At 39.0% G+C, this 20,381-nt stretch overlaps 1 protein-coding gene across 5 annotated transcripts in view; it reads right to left on the minus strand.

Moving 5' to 3' along the window:
- Positions 1-20,381, minus strand: part of LOC144268625 (protein zyg-11 homolog B) — a 44,224-nt gene that overhangs the window by 18,470 nt on the left and 5,373 nt on the right. For 3 of the 5 annotated variants that reach the window (XM_077823675.1, XM_077823676.1, XM_077823677.1), the window contains 4 exons: positions 8,519-8,684; positions 5,695-6,449; positions 5,033-5,140; positions 219-359 (listed from right to left, as the gene is read on the minus strand). In XM_077823675.1, coding sequence (XP_077679801.1) covers positions 219-359; positions 5,033-5,140; positions 5,695-6,449; positions 8,519-8,684 — 1,170 coding nt within the window. Of the gene's footprint in view, positions 1-218; positions 360-5,032; positions 5,141-5,694; positions 6,450-7,815; positions 7,931-8,518; positions 8,685-20,381 lie in introns of those variants that run through there. The other 2 variants (XM_077823679.1, XM_077823678.1) reach the window with 2 other exon arrangements.

Below are 20,381 nucleotides of genomic sequence, written 5' to 3' on the forward strand. Positions count from 1 at the left end.
ACCATTACCTCATAAATCATTTTCACATGAACATTAACAAAAGCTTAATGATTTCTACTAAACCTCTTAAGCAATAATCAAGTAACTAAACAGGCAGAAGAAAGCTACATAACATACACTAAGTTTTCAGTATATTATAAGCTTTCCAGATGTTCATCTGAAGTTAAATTTACAGAACAGAGCAAGATTTTCTCATCTGAAGTGTATTTTTTTTTTACCTTTAAAATTTCAGGCTTTGTTTTTTCCATAATGTGTGTAAGGCTGAATAGATGAAAGAGTGCTTCCCTCACAAAGAATGCCCGCTCACTGTACCGCTTCAGTGCTTCAGAAATTTGAGTTTCATTTGCTTCTCCAGACACCTTTGAACAGACAAAGAAGTTTATATTACCATTTTTTAAAAGCTGTCATTACTGTATTTCAGAATTTGATTTTTCTTAATTGTGCAAAACTGTTGTTCCAAAGCTGGTGGCATTTTATCCAAATCCCTGTGTTTTTAACATTTCATCTACCTCGTACATGATCTGCCAGCAGTAGCCCAGGACTAGACAAACTTTAACATTTCCCATTGAAATAAGGTAACATTGTACAGTATAAATAGGGCCCTACCAAATTCGCAGTCCATTTTGGTCAATTTCATGGTCATAGGATTTTAAAAAATCGTAAATTTCATGATTTCAGATATTTAAATCTGAAATTTCATGGTGTTGTAACTGTAGGGGTCCTGACCCAACTCTGAAGGCAGCAGGGTGGAAGTAAGGGTGGCATTGTACGGTACTGCCACCCTTACTTCTGCACTGCTTCTGGCGGGGTGCTGCCTTCAGAGCTGGATGCCTAGACAGCAGTCACCACTCTCCGGCCACCCAGCTCTGAAGGCGGCACAGAAGTAAGGGTGGCAATACTGCATCCACCCTACAATAACCTTGTGACCCTGCTCCACAGCCCTCTTTTGGGTCAGGATCCCAGTTTGAAAAACGCTGGTTTCCCGCATGAAATCTGCATAGTATAGGGTAAAAGTACACAGAAGGGGGAGACCAGATTTCACGGTCCGTGACGCATTTTTCATGGCTGTGAATTTGGTAAGGCCCTAAGTATAAACCAAAACTCAGCTTCAATCCAATCTTTGACTAGAGCTCCCTGTAACCAATCAGGCAGGAGGCGTGTCACTCCATAACCAACTAATGTTGCTTGTGTCAATTTTTGCCTTATAAGCAAGATTCACAGCTGCATGATCCGTCATAAATGGGCACACACTGCTGCTGAAGCAATATACTTGATGCAATTTTCTCAGCTGGAGGAGGTGCTTTGATTCAGCCACACCAATGAGAGAAAGCTTCCCTGTTTTTTGCAGGTTACTAATTAGTTCAATCAGTAGCTATAGCTTCCCAGAACTCTATTAACGAGAAGTATCATAGGTCCTATATTCACTTAAAAAAAAAAAAAAAAAAAGAAATGTATTCTTAAAGCCTACACTAACTCAACTTGCTAACTCGTGTGAAAAATTAGGGTGGATAAAAATCAATGATTTAAAAAAAAAGTGGATGTTTTTATTTAAATTGGATTTTTTTTTATAAAATGCTTTTTGAGGGAAAAAACCTATCTAAAGATAGTTTTAATTAAGATACTTTATAGCTCAAAGATATCTCAACATGGAATAGGGATTATAACTTCTAATTCTATAGTATGAGACAATATATTCATGTAATGTTTAAGAAAAGTTTTGTAAATGAGTTCCAATAGTTCATGGATTAGGGACCCAATTTTATGGGGGTCTACAGGCTTCTGTATAGATTATTTAGGTTAATCTTTCTATCTACCCAATGGGACTCAGTGCTCAGCCTAGGAGATACCACCAGAGATGCTTAGTTTTGCAGTTCTCAAACTGTGGATTTGTGTCTCCAGAGGTAACATGCTTGTTAGCAACAATATTTTTAAATAAATAAATATATAGAGGTGAGAAATAACAGACCTCAGCCCTATTGTCCCTCTGCAAATTTGTACACAGAGTCAATCCCTTACCTCTCTCTAAAAGTGCAAAGTTTCAAAAAGTTTAATGAATAGAAGATAGTTGGGGGCGGAATAGATCTGGACAAGGAGAAGTCTGGAGATAAATGTGAGAAGCGGGGTACATATAATATTTTAACAAAAAAGCATATGTTTGCTGCTGAAGAAAAAAAATCCAGAATACCTAACGTTGTTGTTTTAGTTAAATAAAACAATTTAAACTGTCTGGTGATGTTTTCCTCCTAATACAACATGGCAAGGAAATCCTTCAAATATTAATGATTAACCTGTTGAATTAGAGATAGTTCACCTCCCAATGACTTCATAAATATCTGCTTCAATTACCTTTGGTAAATGAAATAACCAAACAATCATTCATTTTCTGATAACACACCTCTACCCTGCTATAACGCTGTCCTCGGGAGCCAAAAAATCTTACCGCGTTATAGGTGAAACTGCGTTATATCAAACTTGCTTTGATCCACCAGAGCGCGCAGTCCCGCCCCCCACTGGAGCGCTGCTTTACCGCGTTATATCCAAATTCATGTTATATCGGGTCACGTTATATCGGGGTAGAGGTGTAGCTCTAAAACTAATCTGAAAAGTTTTCAAAATAAATCACTGTTTAAAAATGTATCGTGTGTACCTTCTAAAAAAGAAACCTACATCTATCACTGAGTTGTGAAGAATATGTATTAAGGTTATAACCACCAACAAGAATGTATTTTTATGTAGCAAACCATGATTAAATCAAGTCTTCCTGACTAGTGATTTAAATCATGATTTAAATCAATTTGATTTCAATCAAATCCACTGTGTGAAAAATCACAATTGCCTTCACTAGAATTTACCTTGAGTTAATTAACTTAAGCACTGGAACAAATTGCCTCGGAAGGTTGTGGAATCTCTGTCATTGGAGGTTTTAAGAGCAGATTAGACAAACACCTGTCAGGAATGGTTTAGTTCAGCGGTTCTCAAACTGTGGGTCAGGACCCCAAAGTGGGTTGTGACCCCATTTAATGGGATCACCAGGGCTGGAGTTAGACTTGCTGGGGCCCAGGGATGAAGCTCGAGCCCCACCATCCAAGGCAGAAGCCAAAGCCTGAGCCTCACTGCCCAGGGCCAAAGCCTGAGATCCAGTGCACAGGGCCAAAACTAAAGCCCAAGGGCTTCAGCCTGGATGACAGTGCTCAGGCTTTTGGCAGTGGAGCTCGGGCGGGCTCAGGTTTTGGTCCCCCTTCTGGGTTGTGTAGTAATTTTTGTTGTCAGAAGGGGGTTGCAGTGCAATAAAGTTTGAGAACCCCTGGTCTAGTTATTACTTAGTCCTACCTTGAAGGAAGGGGACTGGACGAGATAACCTACTGAGATCCGTTCCAGTCTTACACTTCTATGAGTTCATAAAACTCGGGTTAAGAACACGCTTTTTTATTTATTTATTTTGCAGTCAAGACAAAAGAACTTAGGCTTTGGAGAGTACCTTTAAAAACTTCCCTTGCTCACCTGTTATCTTTTTCACCCCTGTTACAGCAAGCACTCCCATTATCTAATGCCATTGCTTTTTAAATCTCTTTATTCATAAGCAATATGCTATGGTACTTCATGTGTTTCCTACGGGCAAGTAAATGGTTCACTGACTGCAGTTGGTGAATTGTTATACACATTAAAAAAAAGTTTAGTTAATTCACCTCAGAATATCTGAAGGGATACATGTTGCCAGGAGACTTTTCATTTAATGTGTTTATTTAAAATAGTTTACAGTGAACAAGTCCACAATCAATCAATGTTCTGCATACCATATTGCTTGGGCCAAACTAATCTCTCATATCTTGCTGCCAGACCAGGAAATAATCTTTCATACTACACTGTTCTGAGAGATGCGGTTGTCATGTTTTTACTTCCCCTATTGATAAAATACAGTGTTGATTATCACTAAACTATGATGCATTTTGCGAGTAAAAAAAACTGACACCATTTGGAACTCATGTCCAGCTTCATGTCTGTTTCACATGCTATATTACCTAGGGTTATCAGTTTATCCTCACAAGAGATTTCATAGAGAAGTTTTACTGTACTGTTATACAACTGTTCTGATCTCACAGGAAATTACAGTGGGTGCCTACTGTTTATTCTTAAGTGGTATCAGTACAAAAATCAGCTGCTCACACATATTAGCAGACATTTCAATATAACTGAATTTGTACCTAAATTCATGGCAGAGCTAAAACCATTATGGAGCTGGTACAGCATAATATTGAAGAAAGCCAAGCTATACAAAAAGCATGCTATGACAAGAAGACAAGTGAAAGAGCTTTAATCTAGGTGTTTTGGTATTTGCCCCTACAAAAAGCATGAAATACTCTCATGGGAAGGTCCCTTTGAGGCGACAGAGAAACTGAATGAACTCACTTATCAAGTACAGAAACCCTACAGCCAGGATTTATCACAACTGTACATATTAACAGAGTGAAAGCTCACCATAACGGAGAGGCTATAGTCAACATGATATGCTATGCAGATGAGGAACACAAAGTATTGCCTCTCTTAGATTTAATGTCTGAAAGTAACGGAGAGAACCCTTTAGAGAGCATTAATTAAGAGCTAATCCCCGTAAAAAAAATAAAGGGAGAGAAGTAATGGCTGTGTTACAAAGTCGAAAAATGGTATTTTCTAACAAACCTGGTTTCACTTACCAGAGAGACCACCACATTAACACCAGTGATGCACACCTAGTAAACAGAAGGGCTTACAGGGCTACAGGGACAATGAGGGAACAGATCAAGAGGGAGATGCACACCCATTTTGGCCAGTCCAGATTTTAAGAAAGTATTTGAATTGATGTATCCAACACAAGCCTACGAGATGTACTGATGCAGACCAGGAAGAAACACCCCATTGCAGTTTTGAGCAAAAACCTGTCTCTCACTGAACAGAATTACCAGGTAATAGAAAAGGAATGTTACGCTATAGTGTGGGGTATAAAACAGCTCAGATCCTTCCAACAAGTGGTTCAGGCTGTTAACGGATCACTCACCATTAATATGGTTCCAGAGAACAAAATGAACCAACTCCAGATTCTACACTGCAGCTTTGCAGGAGTATTAAACGTATTCAGGGGTTTGAGAACAAGGTAGCCGATGCCCTATCCAGAAAAGAGGGGGCAGAGGTGAGGCTCACATCTGATGTAATAAAAGGGCCGGGTGACAGGCAGAAACATCAATCTGAAAAACAGATGCTGAGCTGGAGTACAAAAGCAGTTCCTGAATATAAAGTTTTATTGCATCTACTGTGTTAAGTAGAACTGCTCAAAGCTGTATTCAAATGCCAATGCATCAATATGAATCAGGCTCTGAAATATTGATGCTTTACGCTAAAGGTCATGCCGAGGAACCAGAGTTTATTATGCCAATAAATAGTTTCAGACTATCCATTGCTAACATCCTGTTCCGATAGGTTTGATATCTTAAAGCAGTACTTCAAGACTCATTGACTGGTATGGAAAAAGAGACAATTTTACACTAAAGATGACCCAAATTTTGGCTCCAGGACAGTTACATGAAGGCCTAAGCCACAGTTATTAGCAATTGCCATTAATGGATAAAAATACTATGATGGTAGGTGAACCTATAATTTCATTCTGGAAGAACCACGTTTGTTGTCACAACCTTAAATAGACTTAAACTTAAAAAGTCGAACCTTTAAGTTTCCTTCTCCTGTAAGGAATTCTGAGTAGCCAGCATCAGTAGCTAGCAGTCCCACAAACTGCATTGTTGGCCGTTGCTGAATAAATGCTTCTACAGCTTCATCTGTAACATGCTTTCTTCCAGAAATGTCCAAAGACACAAGGTTAGGTAGGATATCTTTCTGTTCTAGTAAACGAAGTGCTATATCTGATGTGAATTGTTTGTCATCTGAAATATCAAGATGATTCAGATATTTTAGTTCTCTTAGAACATCCAAAATCTGTGTGGTCGTCATTTTCAAGCATTTCAGGTGGTGCATGGTCAGAGACTTAAGTTGATCCTTGCAGGTGAGGAGTGCAGTTATGTCAGTGACAGAGGTATTGGATATATCTAGACTTTCTAACCTTGGAAGTGATGCAACATCTGCTAAGTCTTCATTGTAGAACAGAACATTGGTAATGCTCAAAGCACGAAGACCAGACAACTGACTGAAGCATCTTTCATATGGGTCTTCCAAGGAGAGAGTTAATGAGTTCAGCACAAGGCACTGAAGGTTTTGTTGGATCCATTTATTGCTGCCAAGTCCACTTATGATGTCTGTGATTGTAATATCTGCATTCACTCCCGTAGCATCAAGTTCTACCAGCTTGTGATGGCAAAATGCTTTCCGGAAAGCCACTGCAGAGATTTTTGCTTTCCGGATACAAGCTCGTTTCAAGCGCATCTGGTTGCCTCGGAAGATGCCCACAGTTCCATCATTCAGCAGCCCTGTTGAAAAACAGCAATAAGTTTATGTTATATTACAGATTTTTTTGAAACCTATGGGGGAAAAACGACAAGGGTTAACAAGAATAACTGGTTCAGTTTACTGTTTGCAGTCAATGTAGTTATAATTAGGGGTCTACCAAATGCACAGTCATGAAAATCGTCTCACAGACCATGAAATCTGGTCTCCCCCATGAAATCTGGTCTCTGGCTGCCCAGCTCTTAAGGCAGTGCTGCCACAGCACAGAAGTAAGGATGGTATGCCACCCTTCTTTCTCCACTGTTGCTAGCAGGCAGCATTACCTTCAGAGCTGGACACCCTACCAGCAGCCACCACTCTGCACTCTGCCTTCAGACCTGGATGGTGGGAGAGTGGCAACTGCTGATCAAGTGGTCAGCTCTGAAGGCAGTGCTGCCTACCAGCAGCAGCGGAGAAGTAAGAGTGGCATGGTATTTCCATCCCGCCACCCAGCTTCAGGAAGCACTGCTGCCAGCAGTGGTGAAGAAGTAAGAGTGGCAAAACTGCGACACCCTAACAGGCTTGTGACTGACCCCCTTTTGGGTCTGGGCCCCTAGTTTGAGAAACACTGCAGAGAAATCACATATTTTTCACGAGTTGATCACGGCATAAATAGCAAATTTCACAGATGTGTTAATGCGTAATTTTGCCATAATTTAAGCAGACCCCTAGTTATAATACAACATATACAAAACCTAGTCTGCTTCGTATAAAGCTGAAAATTTCAACTGGTAATTAAGCTGTCTTTAAAAAAACCTTGAATTATGTTTGAGATGGACATTTTAGATTAAAACCTGCATTTATATGGACCTACCACAAACTTATGAGAACTGGTTAGAAATTTGACAAAAATTCAAAACATTTTGCTGAGATTCCTCCCACCCTCCATTTCCTGGCCGGTCCATATTGAAGGCCTGGAGTTTGATATTAGAAATTAAGAACCAGTTTCCAACCTGCTTTAACTATTTAAACAAAATAAAAAACAAAACAGAAAAGCAGAACTCTGTTACTTTTGTAAGTGGGACCAATACACTAAACAAAGCTAACAAAGCTCTTTTATGCATTCCTCATGCTCAGAATGTAGCAGTTGCTCAGAAAGAGATTCAATGTGAAAAAGACATTATCTGTGGGAAATGAAGGGGGATATGGTGGGAGATGAGGGAGCGAAAGAACAACAAATTTGGTAGCATGTGCAGTGTAACATGGCAGTAAAAAGAATAAATAAATAAAAAGGAAGAGGACAATCCAGTTTTGAACTACATATGCAGACGTCGGAAGGCCACAGTCCCCTGCAACACCCTGGTGAGACCATAACCCAAATATTATGTTTACTTCAAGGGCCCTTATTACCTGAAATATATTGACTGATTGGAAGGAGTTCAGAGATTTCTTATTTGTATAATTCCAGAAGCATGCTTATTGCTTTACAGGAAGCTTTCAAGAGCTCAGTTCCATTCCATTAGACCTGCACTTAATATATAGTTAGAAGAAAATAATGGTTTTGACAGTTTTTCGTAGTGCATTCCCTGGTTTGGTTTGTCTTTTCAGCAAGGAAATACATTTTACGCACACTGCTTACTGTGTAAAATGAAATGAATGAAGGTGTTATAGCCAGATGATTTTAGATGTAATTATGCAGATGCAGGGTGGAACAGACAGACTTCAGTTAATTACTCCATGAAAGATACTATTAACTTTCTAATTAAATATCTGAGCATCTCCAGAAAGAGAGAGGATTAAAGGAATCTGATGAACTGACAGAAATAAGAACCCCAGCGAAAAGTGCTGACATCTAATTGAAAAGAAACATTAAACTGAGGTCATAAACATGGGACAAAGGACATTTTATTCACGAGGGCAGCTATCTATCCATCTATGATGCATTCAGCAGAAGTTGTAACAAAGCCAGAAGAGCAAAAATCCTTCATTGGAGATTAAGGAAGAGGGTTCATGTGGCTCCAGTGCCAGATTCTACTAGATTATAAAGTAGGGGCTGCAATGTCATATTTTAGTGGAAAACCTACAGCTACTGCCTTCAAAATAAAGATTTTACCGTGAAATGCCATAGTCTGCAGCAGTCGATCAGCCACTTCTTGGGGAAATATTCCAGGCTCCTGCAAGCACAGTGTTCCATCTTGCCTTTCTGTACAAAACTTCTCTAGGTCAGCAGTCAGAAAATTCAAGCAGATATCAAGTAAAGTATATGGAGATGCCTCCTCCTGTCATAAGCAAAACACAACCAAATTATTGAGACATTAGAGTTAAATCAAAAATATTGGCCATGAATGATCAAGCCATTTATAAACATAGTATTTTGGTTCCAGTCAGCGTTTTGTTAGCACAATCCTCATCACAAAAAGAAAGGGTAGCATTACAAAATCTGCTGAGGGGACACCCTATTACAAGGGTGGCCAACCTGTGGCTCTTGAGCCACATGCGGCTCTTCAGAAGTTAATATGCGGCTCCTTGTCTAGGCACCGACTCCGGGGCTGGAGTTACAGGCACCAACTTTCCAATGTGCCAGGGGGTGCTCACTGCTCGACCCCTGGCTCTGCCACAGGCCCTGCCCCCATTCCACCCCTTTCTGACCCCTCCTCTGAGCCGGCCGTGCCCTCGCTCATCCCCCTCTCCCCCAGAGCCTCCTGCACACCACGAAACAGGAGGTGATAAGGAGGTGGGGGAAGGGAGGAGGAGGTACTGATCCGCGGGGCTGCCGGTGGGTGGAAGGCACTGGGAGCGGGGGAGCTTATGGGGAGCTGCTGACATATTACTGTGGCTCTTTGGCAATGCACATTGGTAAATTCTGGCTCCTTCTCAGGCTCAGGGTGGCCACCCCTGCCCTATTATCATACATTCAATTTTAACTATTAAATCTCTCACTTTGCATCCAAAGAAAAACATCCTTTTAAATGTAGTTACTATATTAAATATGATCCTACAGTAATTTAATGGAACAGCAACATCATCATAATGCAGTATGTTTTCATTCCCCTATTCCAAACAAAAGAGAGGATGTTTAAAAAGCATTATATTCAAAAGAAACACCAAGCTCCCACCATGGTGGGAGTCTGGTGTAGAAACTATGCTTTTGTTGGATACTGGTATATCATCTGCTGAAGTGCAAATCTGAAGTGCTGATTAGTTTATAGCAAGGTGGATTAAAACAGAATAATTCATTTTTAAAAAAATCAGATTTTTAATTTAAATATATTTTTCTTTTTATAAATAAATCTGTTTAAATTTAAAATTTGAAATTATAACAACCAATGTTAATGCCTAAACATCATATAATCTTAATATCATTTAAATAAATAACAAAAAATAATACACTGCAATAATGAGCTCTCTTCATATTTTTAATCAGTGTTGCTTTTTTAAATATATACAAACTCGTGAGGAAAACATCTTTAACTGTGAAGGTCAACTCAAGTTTTATAAATGTCACAATTTCATGCACTCCATTAAGTATCTATATTATTCTCAATCTTTATAATGGAGCAAACATTGACATTTCACAAATGCATGTACTTTCAATTTCCGTTCTGTACAAAAGCTTTTGCCTTCATCACTTTTAGTTTAGCAGCAGATGCAGAGGGAATACTTTGTTAGTTTGGATTAGTTCATTCAAAGTTGAGAAACTACTTGCCATCTGAGAAAGCAGGAAAGCTTGTTTTCCTCTTCCAATATATAAATAAAAACCAGGTAGGAGACAATGAGATCTACTAATTCTAAAATCTGGAAGGAGATTAGATGCCAAAATACCTTTGAAAATGTGACCCAAGGATGCAGATAATTCCCTAATTATACTTAATACTACTTTTGTTTTATAAGTCAGTTTGTTCTAAAAGAAAAATATGTATTGACAAACTTGTTTCTTATGTAACCAGCATATTTAAGGCAGTTATATTTAACTAATACAAATAATTTTAAAAATGTTTGTTTATTTTTAGTTTAATCCCAATTTCCATCCAAATGCAGCTTGACACAAACCAAAAGTAGAAAATTATCTAGTGAATAAGAAATGCATCATTCACCATTTCCTAATGTGATAAAAAATGTAAAAATTAAGAATCTGAATAATGTATGTGGAGCTAGATCTATCTACGCATTAAAGCAGTTAGTGTGTCCTCCTGATTAGCAAAAATTTATTCAAAATTTAGAGTAAAGGCTATATTTAGATGCAAGTCAACATGTTTTAATAGTTATACCAACCAATGAGACTAAAATTTTCTTTAGGAAAATTACAAAAAAGTACAAATGCAAAACGAGATTAAAATAAATGCTTTAAAACAAGGTTTCCTGATTGCGGATTTAAATCAACCCACGCTGCTTCAAACTTATGAGAAATGAAGAGCTGCAAGTTTAAAATAACCTCAAAGTAAGGGGCAACATTCTATTAAAACAAACTGATAAATGACAAACGGTATTTAAGTACAAGATTAAAAAGGACTGAAGATCTGTTCATTACTGTACAAAGCTGGCACTAAGTGACAATTTTTATAGTCTTCTTTTAAATCATAGCCAACATTTTTTCACCTTGTATTGGAATTATTATTATTATTGCAGAGTATTACCATGACATTAATTTAACCCTAAATTCCTTTATTAAATCCAAAGGCCAAATGGTATTTATACAATTGCGCTAAACATGCCCAAAAAGCCTAAATAATAAGCAATTTACTACATCCAAACAGTAGCAAAGTTTATAAGCATTTGATCAAGATACTTACAAACAGGCTAAACCTGGAATGCTTAGACCTATATTGTTGGCTTCAACATAGTCAGGCAGATATTAACAATGAACCCTTTAAGAGTTTACCTTTTATACCCTTCAACAAACAAGTGATATTATTGCCAGTTACTAACTTCAGCTAAAAACCAATTTAAGACAGTTCACCCTTATTTCCAGTCTTAATCCACATAAGATTTACAACTGCCTTTCTTTTCAAGGCCTTTGCTCCCCTCCTTCTTGCTAACCAACGGTTTTTCCATTGCACCTTGGTTCCCAGAGGCTTCAGTGCTGGTATGTGGGTTGGGAAGGGTCATGGTAACTCATTTTAAGACAGATTCTTTTTGTCTTATTTAAAACTATCCGCAGCCACCCCAGTTGTCAAAGGCTTTAAAAAAGCTTTCCCTTATCTCATTAGTTATTCTTTGAACCAGACATTCTCCCTGCTTTATTCCTTCTGTCCTTATAACTCAGTATTTTCAAGGTCTTCCTTCTACTCGCTAGTCAAGGCCCTTCTTTACAACACACACACACATGCACACCCTCTCTCTTCCTTAACCAAACTAGCCCTAACTGTTTAATTTTATCTTTATCCTGCACATAGTACTACGGTATTGCAAAACATATGCTTGGGTATATCAGCACAAACGGCAAGACAGGGAATAATCATGAGCTCTGAACTTCTCTTAATAATACATAATCTTAATCTTTTAATATAGTTTTTCTGTTCAGTCTTCCAGTGCCCAATAACTGCCTACTGTTTTTAATCAACCAGATTCCATCATCATAAGGAGTGACTCTCAAACATTATGAATCATTCTCAACACTAACAACAAAGAATGCTGAGTGACTAGTACATGCTCCCCTACGGTATTTTGAAAATAATGGTGTCAATTTTTGATACATCTCAAACTCCAAAAGCAATGTTATTTTGCCTTTAAATTGAATCTTCTGGCTATATTTGTCTTTTATTCCTACTTTATGTGGCTTCCATTCTCTTACTTCATCTGCCTCATGTAATCCTCTTGGTTAAGTCATTAAGATGTACCTTTTTATAAATGAACTGTTACATGGAACACTGCATACTTTCAGGAACTTCACCATACTTTGTCCCATCTTTAACCAATCCCATGTAGTCAGCTAAAAGATATTTTAGTTTAACACAGTTGAGAGTTGCAAGCACAGGGCTGGGCACCAGAAACTCCAAATTATAATTCCTACTCAGACAAACTTCCTCTACTACCTTTGATTAGTAACTCAAAATTATCTGCCTCAGTTTCCCCATCTGTAAAAGGAAAACAATTCTTACTTGCCTCACAGGGGACTTGTAATGCTTAGAATTTACAAAAATGCTTTGAAGTATTGTTATTGCACTTTATTGCTAATTAACTAGTTTTCTTCTAAGATTTGTTGGACATCACCAGTAAGCAATAAACTTTGGCTACATCTGTACTCAAAGATATGGGGGGGGGGGATGGGTTGTCTAGACTCTTTTGCTTCTTTATGATACATAAAGGATGTCTAAAAGTCTTCTGAACAGAATTTTGGCTAATCAATTAAAAATCACTTCTCTTTAAAAGTAGAGGGGGAAGAAATTGTCTCTTTATCCTAAAATTACTTAATACATTGAAGAGCATATAAGGATTGTTGATTTTCAATCAAGAATCAGCATATCAACAGCATATGAAATCTACTCCCATTTAATATAAAGTCCCTTGCTCATGTCAACTCCAGTGCTTGTAATTTGCTGCTTCAACATCTGACAGAGGCAAAACATTGGTGATATTAATTGCTTTTGGCACCTTTCCATTCTTTTTGCAAGAAAAGCTAAGTACTTCTGTGTATCAGTGATTAAAGTTCAATGATGTTATTAGGCTTTGCTGATGGACCAGTAACTGAAATAAATTGGGAAGATAGGGGTGCAGATTAAAAAACAGTCTGTGATCAGAGATGAGCCCAGACCAATACCCTAGATCTAAACACCCCTGAATTTTAGGGGAAGTTCAAATAAAAATATCAAAACTTCAGCCCATCTCTAATCTGATTCCATTCAAAATGCTTATTCTTCATGCCAGAAGGGCATCCAACAATATCCATTAACTAGGATTAATTACACACACACACACCAGTAACACCACACATCTTTCATGAACTTCATTGATTCCCATAGTGGTAGGCATTAGGCTGTTTGCACTGCTTCTGTAAATCTCTGGCAAGATGGGAGGGAGTTTGGTAAAGTTTTAGGGACAATACTGTTTTCAGTGTTCTAATGAAGTTCCTCAATAAGTGTCAGGGGAAAAAAAGTGACTCTTCCTGGAATTCTCTACTGTTGTAATGTGACAATGGGGACATGCCCTATAACTATTTTATCAGAGCTAGAAGCATTTCTAATCTTCTAACGTACTGTCCTTTTCCTTAAAAGGGACATGGACATGTTCAAGATCTTCTGCTAAAAAGTAATAGAGTCTTCACCTGTGTTTACGAACACATGAAGTTAGAAGTGAAATAATTTTCAAAATTTTACTTTTCTATTTATGCTGTTAAGTTTTTGCATTTCACTCAACTTGGAAAATGGAAATGAACTAGTTTTCCTTTTGTTTCCAATTAATTTCACTTTCCAGCTCTCATGCATTAACATAGTGCTGTCATGTTCAAGTTGTAAACACTGCCTAGGACTGTTTAAATCTGGACAAACGCTGTTTTATATAGAAATATACGTAAACATTTTTATTGAAATGTGTGATTAGACTTTTGTATACACCACCTAAATTATCTATCTAAACTACTTGACAGAGTCCCTTCAATCTCAGTACTTTTCCATCCTGTCAAGTTCATATACATAAAAGTCACAAGGAAGGCAGTCAAAGAGATAAGCAGACCTCATGTGTCTTCTGTGATGTACATCTGAAAGAGTGATATATTTATTACCCAAGATACACAACAGCATTATACTGATGCAACCAAGAGTGACTATAGTTTTGCCTTATAAAGTAGAATAGTTTTCTTTAGCTTTTTAAAAGCTTTTGTTTAAAAACAATGAATGAATATTTTAATAGATTTTTTTAAGCATGAATAACTATGAAAAACTATGAAAAATTAAATTTTAATTAGTAGTGTACGTTATAAGTTAATAAAATAAATGGCATAGATTTCAGCATCTAACAAGCAACCAAATGAACGTGGCAGCCTGAAGCATAATGCCTCCTTCAATCCAAGTTCCTCTGATTATAAGCATGTAACTGAGCTTCTTGGGCAGGTTTGTCACATGCAGCAAAGAATTCTCACCTCCACAGATAAAAATAAATTTTTTTTAAAAAGGAATATTTAAAATTTCTGCTTCCCACCCTATCCTAATAAGTTGTTGATTACAGCAAGAAAATGTTTTGCCGCATATAAAGTTTCAATATTTAGAGTCAGTTTACAAAGGGCCACTTTGCATTCTTGAACTACAGAATCCTAAATCCAGCAAGTCCTATATTAGTTTAAAATTAATGAAGAGGATTACTTTATCAAGAACTTGAACCATGTTTTTCCTGAATTTCTTCTGAAACAGCATAATGTGAACTACAATCACATACATCTATGTACTGTTTACTAAACCAACAAGTATATCTGACATCTTCTGTCAGGCTGGTGTAACCTATTCCAGCAGAAAAGCTAGCTTCACTAACCTCAATAATGACTTCATCTGCTCCTTTCCAAGCCCTCATATCTCAGACTTATTTAAAAATAAAATCTTCTGTACAAATAAAAAGTAGCCTTTGCATAATTAGCTTTTATTTGATGAACGACTGTAAAAGCTTTGAAGATTTTTCCAGAATACTGATAGCTCCTTATCTTTCCATTAAACTCTTTCTGAGAAACCTATATCAACTTTGACAGCAAAATGTGTTTGTTCTGACCACAAATGCCCTATGACTGCTGCTTCGTTTTGGTCTCCATTACAGAAGGGGATATGCTCCATGTTTATCATCTGTTATAAATATAAATAGCACAGTGCTTTTTAAAATAGAAGATACAAATGCCAACTTTCCAACACAGCAGAACCACCTTGATTCAGTACTGTTGATCCAAGGACACAGATTTACTAAAAACCAAGTATTCCCTTCTTTGTTTTCAATGGCCATACTGTCAAAAATTTAAGAGCAGTCATAACTGTAACAGTAAGATTTTTTTCTTCCTAATAAGAGCTAAGTACAGAGGAGCTTGAGCATCCTATCTAAAAAGAGAAGAAGTTCTTTTCCTCTCCATTTCAAATTAAAGGTGACCTTACATTTGGTTTCTTTAGGAGCTCTTGATGTGGGACTTGTGGGAGAGGAGGTGTGCCCTGATACAGTCACATCAGAACATAGTTGCACCTGAAAGCAGAGTCTACATGCATAACTAGTTTCAGAGTAACAGCCGTGTTAGTCTGTATTCGCAAAAAGAAAAGGAGTACTTGTGGCACCTTAGAGACTAACCAATTTATTTGAGCATAAGCTTTCGTGAGAAGTGAGCTGTAGCTCACGAAAGCTTATGCTGAAATAAATTGGTTATGCATAACTAGGTTGATGCAAGTGTACTTATCCGAAACTAACTTTGTAGCGTAGACCAGGCCTAAGTGAGCGCTTAATACCATGTTAATGTATACTAGGGAACTTTCAGCATGCATCAGCAGGATCCACATGGGCTAGTAAGTGTGCAAAATGCTGGTGTGAACTAGAATTTACACCCCAGCTAGTATGCACTAAAGCACCATGTAAACAAGCCCTGAAAGTCACCCAACATTTTAAAACAAGCGTTCTTAACGATCTGTATTTCTAACATAGAAACAAAGGGAAGTAGAGTATAACCATACATCTGAAATTGTGAACTAGAGCTACATTTTAAACAGTACATTAGTTCATTGACCACGGATCTAATTGTATTTTGCAGAGTTGGCAACTTAGGCCTAACATTATAACTAAATTACTCTTTATGAAGATTTAATTAAAAGATATTTAACTGTAAATTACACGGATATTAGAAGCAGTCTCACTCCCAGTCCCCAAAAACTAGATTTTCATGTAAAAAATGCACTGCATTTTAAAACTCCCCCTCCAAAACTCCCAATCATTTTAATACTAGGGTGTTTCTTTTAGCCTATAAAGACTTAAGCTCTCCAGACATGATATACCCAGGCAGCTGAAGAAATGAAGTAGACAGACCTCTGGTATAACTGTAAGTGGGCTGCTGGCAGAGTGTTTTCAGTGAATGACCCTCAATTTTGGAACCAGTTTCCTACCTTGGTATAACAGAACCTGAATCTGTTAGCTTTCTGGACACTCTGCAAGGCCCATCTGTTTTCCCAGGCTTTCAAGATGATGAGCTAGAGAGAACATATGGGGTGAGAGGGAGGAACTTTTTGCGACAGTGGTATTACTCCTGATGGGTTGGCAGGGAAAGAAGAGTCAGTAACTGGTTTAATTTGTTATTGGTTTTGAATGTACAAAGCATTTAATAGGTAAATTTCCTCAGAACTACTTAAAAATTACATCTCAGCATGGCCATAAACATCATATGACCTATATTCATTACTTCCTTAATTAATCCTGTTTACTATCTTCTAAATACATATTCTACCGACTTACAAGGCCAACACCCACATTTTCCACTCCAGTCTCCAACACCTGCTCTTAAAGGGCAAAAAGTGTGGTTACTTTGTTTTTTTTTTTTTAAAATCTCAGACCAAACTCTGTGGGGTGGGAGGAGGTATTGTTTCATATTCTCTGTGTATATATAAAGTCTGCTGCAGTTTCCACGGTATGCATCTGATGAAGTGAGCTGTAGCTCACGAAAGCTCATGCTCAAATAAATTGGTTAGTCTCTAAGGTGCCACAAGTACTCCTTTTCTTTGTCTACACTAATTTTTACCTTCAGTTAGTTGATTAACAGTTAATTTGAAGTATTAACATATTTGTAAAGACTCCCCAAACATTCGTCCCAGTCTATAAACATTTGTGTTGAAGGTAAGATCTCCACACAGGACAATTTTACTAATTATATGGGTATAAATTCCCTGTGTGGTCACTCTTATTCCAGAATAAGAGGAACTTTTTAGGAGAAGTGGGAATTAGTTTAAACCTCTTTCAAATGGAGGAACTAAACTGAAAAAGTATGTAACTTTCAGTTTAGAGACACCCCTTAGTCCATGACTACACCAGGAGATCTTTACCCATATAAGAATACTGTAATACTATACTTGCAAAGCATTCCTATTGTGGATGCATGTATTCTGGCAAAGCTGCACTTTTACTAGTGTAACTTATTCCACCACACATCCCCAAGAGCAGAACAAACTATACCAGTAAAACTGCTGTTTTTGTCAATAAACCTGCACCTCCATTAGGGGCTTCTGCCAACACAGCTATGTCAGTCAGGTGTCACACCTTTTCATACCACTGACCAACATAACTGTGCTGGCAGAAAACATGGCCTTATCTTACGCTGGTGTAACTTCCTTAGATTAATTGTGCACAACAAAACTAGCTCAAACAAGCATTAAGACTGTGACACTAACCAATAAATCTAAAGAATAATGATACTGCAATAGGAATTTAGATTCATAGACTATAAAGCAAGAAAGGACCAATAGGATTATCCAGTCTAACCTCCTGCATAGTAGCTTAACTCTTCCTGCAAAAAAGTTAAGAAACAAAATATATCCAACCCCCTTGCCAGCTAAGATGGATCAATTCCTCCCCCAACCCCCATCATGTTTTCACATAACAATGTATGTTTAAACTTTATTAAATATAAGGAGTAAAGTGTACAGTTTGGGGGTTTGTTTTAAAAAAACACAGTCATTCCCACCTGGGATGAATCATGACTCTTTACAAAAAGACAACAAGGTAACAAACAAAATGTATTTCTTTCCCAACCATCTCTGCCTCTGTAATGCTTTACTAGTGACAGAGGGAATATGCCTCATCCTACTGTTAAATATCTGTAAAGCACTAATTCAGTGGGTTTCAAACTTTTGTACTGGTGATCCCTTTCACATCACAAGCCTCTGAGTGTGACCCCGCCCCGTATAAATTAAACACGCTATTAAATATATTTAACACCATTATAAATGTTGGAGGCAAGTGGGGTTTGGGGTGGAGGTTGACAGCTCATGACCCCCCATGTAATGACTTTGTGACCCCCTCAGGGGTCCTGACCCCCCAGTTTGAGAACCCTTGCACTAATTATTATTAGTATAGCTGTTGCTGCTCTACAAAAGCTTGAGTCGTGGGATTCAAGATGCGGGGCTGTAGATGTTTAGGCTCAGACTGGAGCCCACGCACTGGGACCCCACAAGGGGGAAGCGCCCCAGAACCCAAGCTCCAGCGCAAGCACCACAAGCCTTAGTCAGATGACCCAGGCCAATCACAGGTCTTTTATTCTAGTGTCAACACACCCTCAGAGACTGAGCTCCAGCCTAAGCTCCAACCCAAGCTAGCATCGCAGAGTGAGCCAAAGTTAGAGTAGACTGAAGCCCTGCGGGTGTATCTACCCGGCAATCAAACATCAATGGCTGGCCCATGTCAGCTGACTTGGGCTCATGGGGCTAGAGCTGTGGGGCTATAAAAAAATGCAGTGTAGTCATTTGGGAGCAGACTGGAGCCTGGGCTCCAGGACCTGATGAGTCTTTTTTGCAATATAGACATGAGTGACTCAGAAGCACAAGTCTGTAACCCACACACCTTCTGGGTGTGGTGTTCTATCCCATCTTGTAGCACCAAGACCACTTAAACAGAAAGATAAAAGGAGTCTGCTCTATAGCCTTAGCTAACACCCAGGCCCAGTTGCCTTTTAGCTCATAGAATATCAGGGTTGGAAGGGACCTCAGGAGGTCATCTAGTCTAACCCCCTGCTCAAAGCAGGACCAATCCCCAATTTTTGCCCCAAATGGCCCCCTCAAGGATTGAACTCACAACCCTGGGTTTAGCAGGCCAATGCTCAAACCACTGAGCTATCCCTCCTTCCCCTGCTGTTGTAGAGGCTTATGCACTCAGCGCCAGAGGTCCCCGATTTGGTTGCATATCTACCCTGCAAACAAACATCAATGGCTGGCCCATGTCAGCTGACTTGGGCTCACTGGGCTACAGCTGTGGGGTTATAAAAAATGCAGTGTAGACTTTTGGGCTGAGGGACCTGGTGAATCTTTTTTTGCAGTGTAGACATAGAATCACAGAATATCAGGGTTGGAAGGGACCTCAGGAGGTCATCTAGTCCAACCCCCTGCTCAAAGCAGGGCCAATCCCCAATTTTTGCCCCAGTTCCCTAAATGGCCCCCTCAAGGATTGAACTCACAACCCTGGGTTTAAAAGGAGTCTGCTCTATAGCCTTAGCTAACACCCAGGCCCAGTTGCCTTTTTCTGTCCATCTTACCATTGTTTCCTGTTTCCCCTCGGGAGGACTTTGAGTGTCATTACTGATTTTATTTTATTAACATCTATTGAACCCCTGGTGATATTAAGTGGTGTGTAGAAGCTATGGGGTGACCCTGTGCACTGGTATAACTCAAACAGTAATCTCCCACAACCACACATGTAAATGGAATGGGGATGACAAGGACCAGGTAAGCATGTTTTATTAAAAAGAAACCAAGAATTAAAATAATTATCTCATTAAGTTAAGTGATATACATGAGTGACTCAGAAGCACAAGTCCCCCTGTTGATTTTTTTTGCGGGAACTTGTGCTCCTTAAATTAGGTAGGCCTGATCGACACACAGGTTTTGTACACATTTAACTATTCCAGTTAAGAGCAGGGGTTTTGTTTCGCCTGAAACCAAACTAGTTAAAAATCAGTACAACCCCGACAGCGGACACGGCTGGATTGGTAGAACAAGGGTGCCTGATACCAGCAGACCATATTCCCCGGAAGGCAGGCGCACAGGCAACCCGGGTCCAAGGGGCCGGGCCGCCCCCTGTGCCAGCAGGTGACACGGTACAGGTCGCGCGCCTCGCTGAGCCCTGGGGCGGTTCTGAAAGGGCCACCGGACACGGGTTGGTTTGGAAGCTTCCCAAGGCGAGCGGCTGCCAGGGCCCACGACTGGCCCTTACACGGCGCGGACCGGCCGCCCGGCCCCTGCGGCCTCGGTCCCTGTTTATGTAACAAGCCGCTCCGCAGCTCGTTGCTCAACCACCCGCTCCCCAGGCTGGTGGCCGCAGTGGAGGCG

The sequence above is a fragment of the Eretmochelys imbricata genome, chromosome 8 (genome assembly GCF_965152235.1).
Source record: "Eretmochelys imbricata isolate rEreImb1 chromosome 8, rEreImb1.hap1, whole genome shotgun sequence".
NCBI classification, from domain to species: Eukaryota; Metazoa; Chordata; order Testudines; family Cheloniidae; genus Eretmochelys; species Eretmochelys imbricata.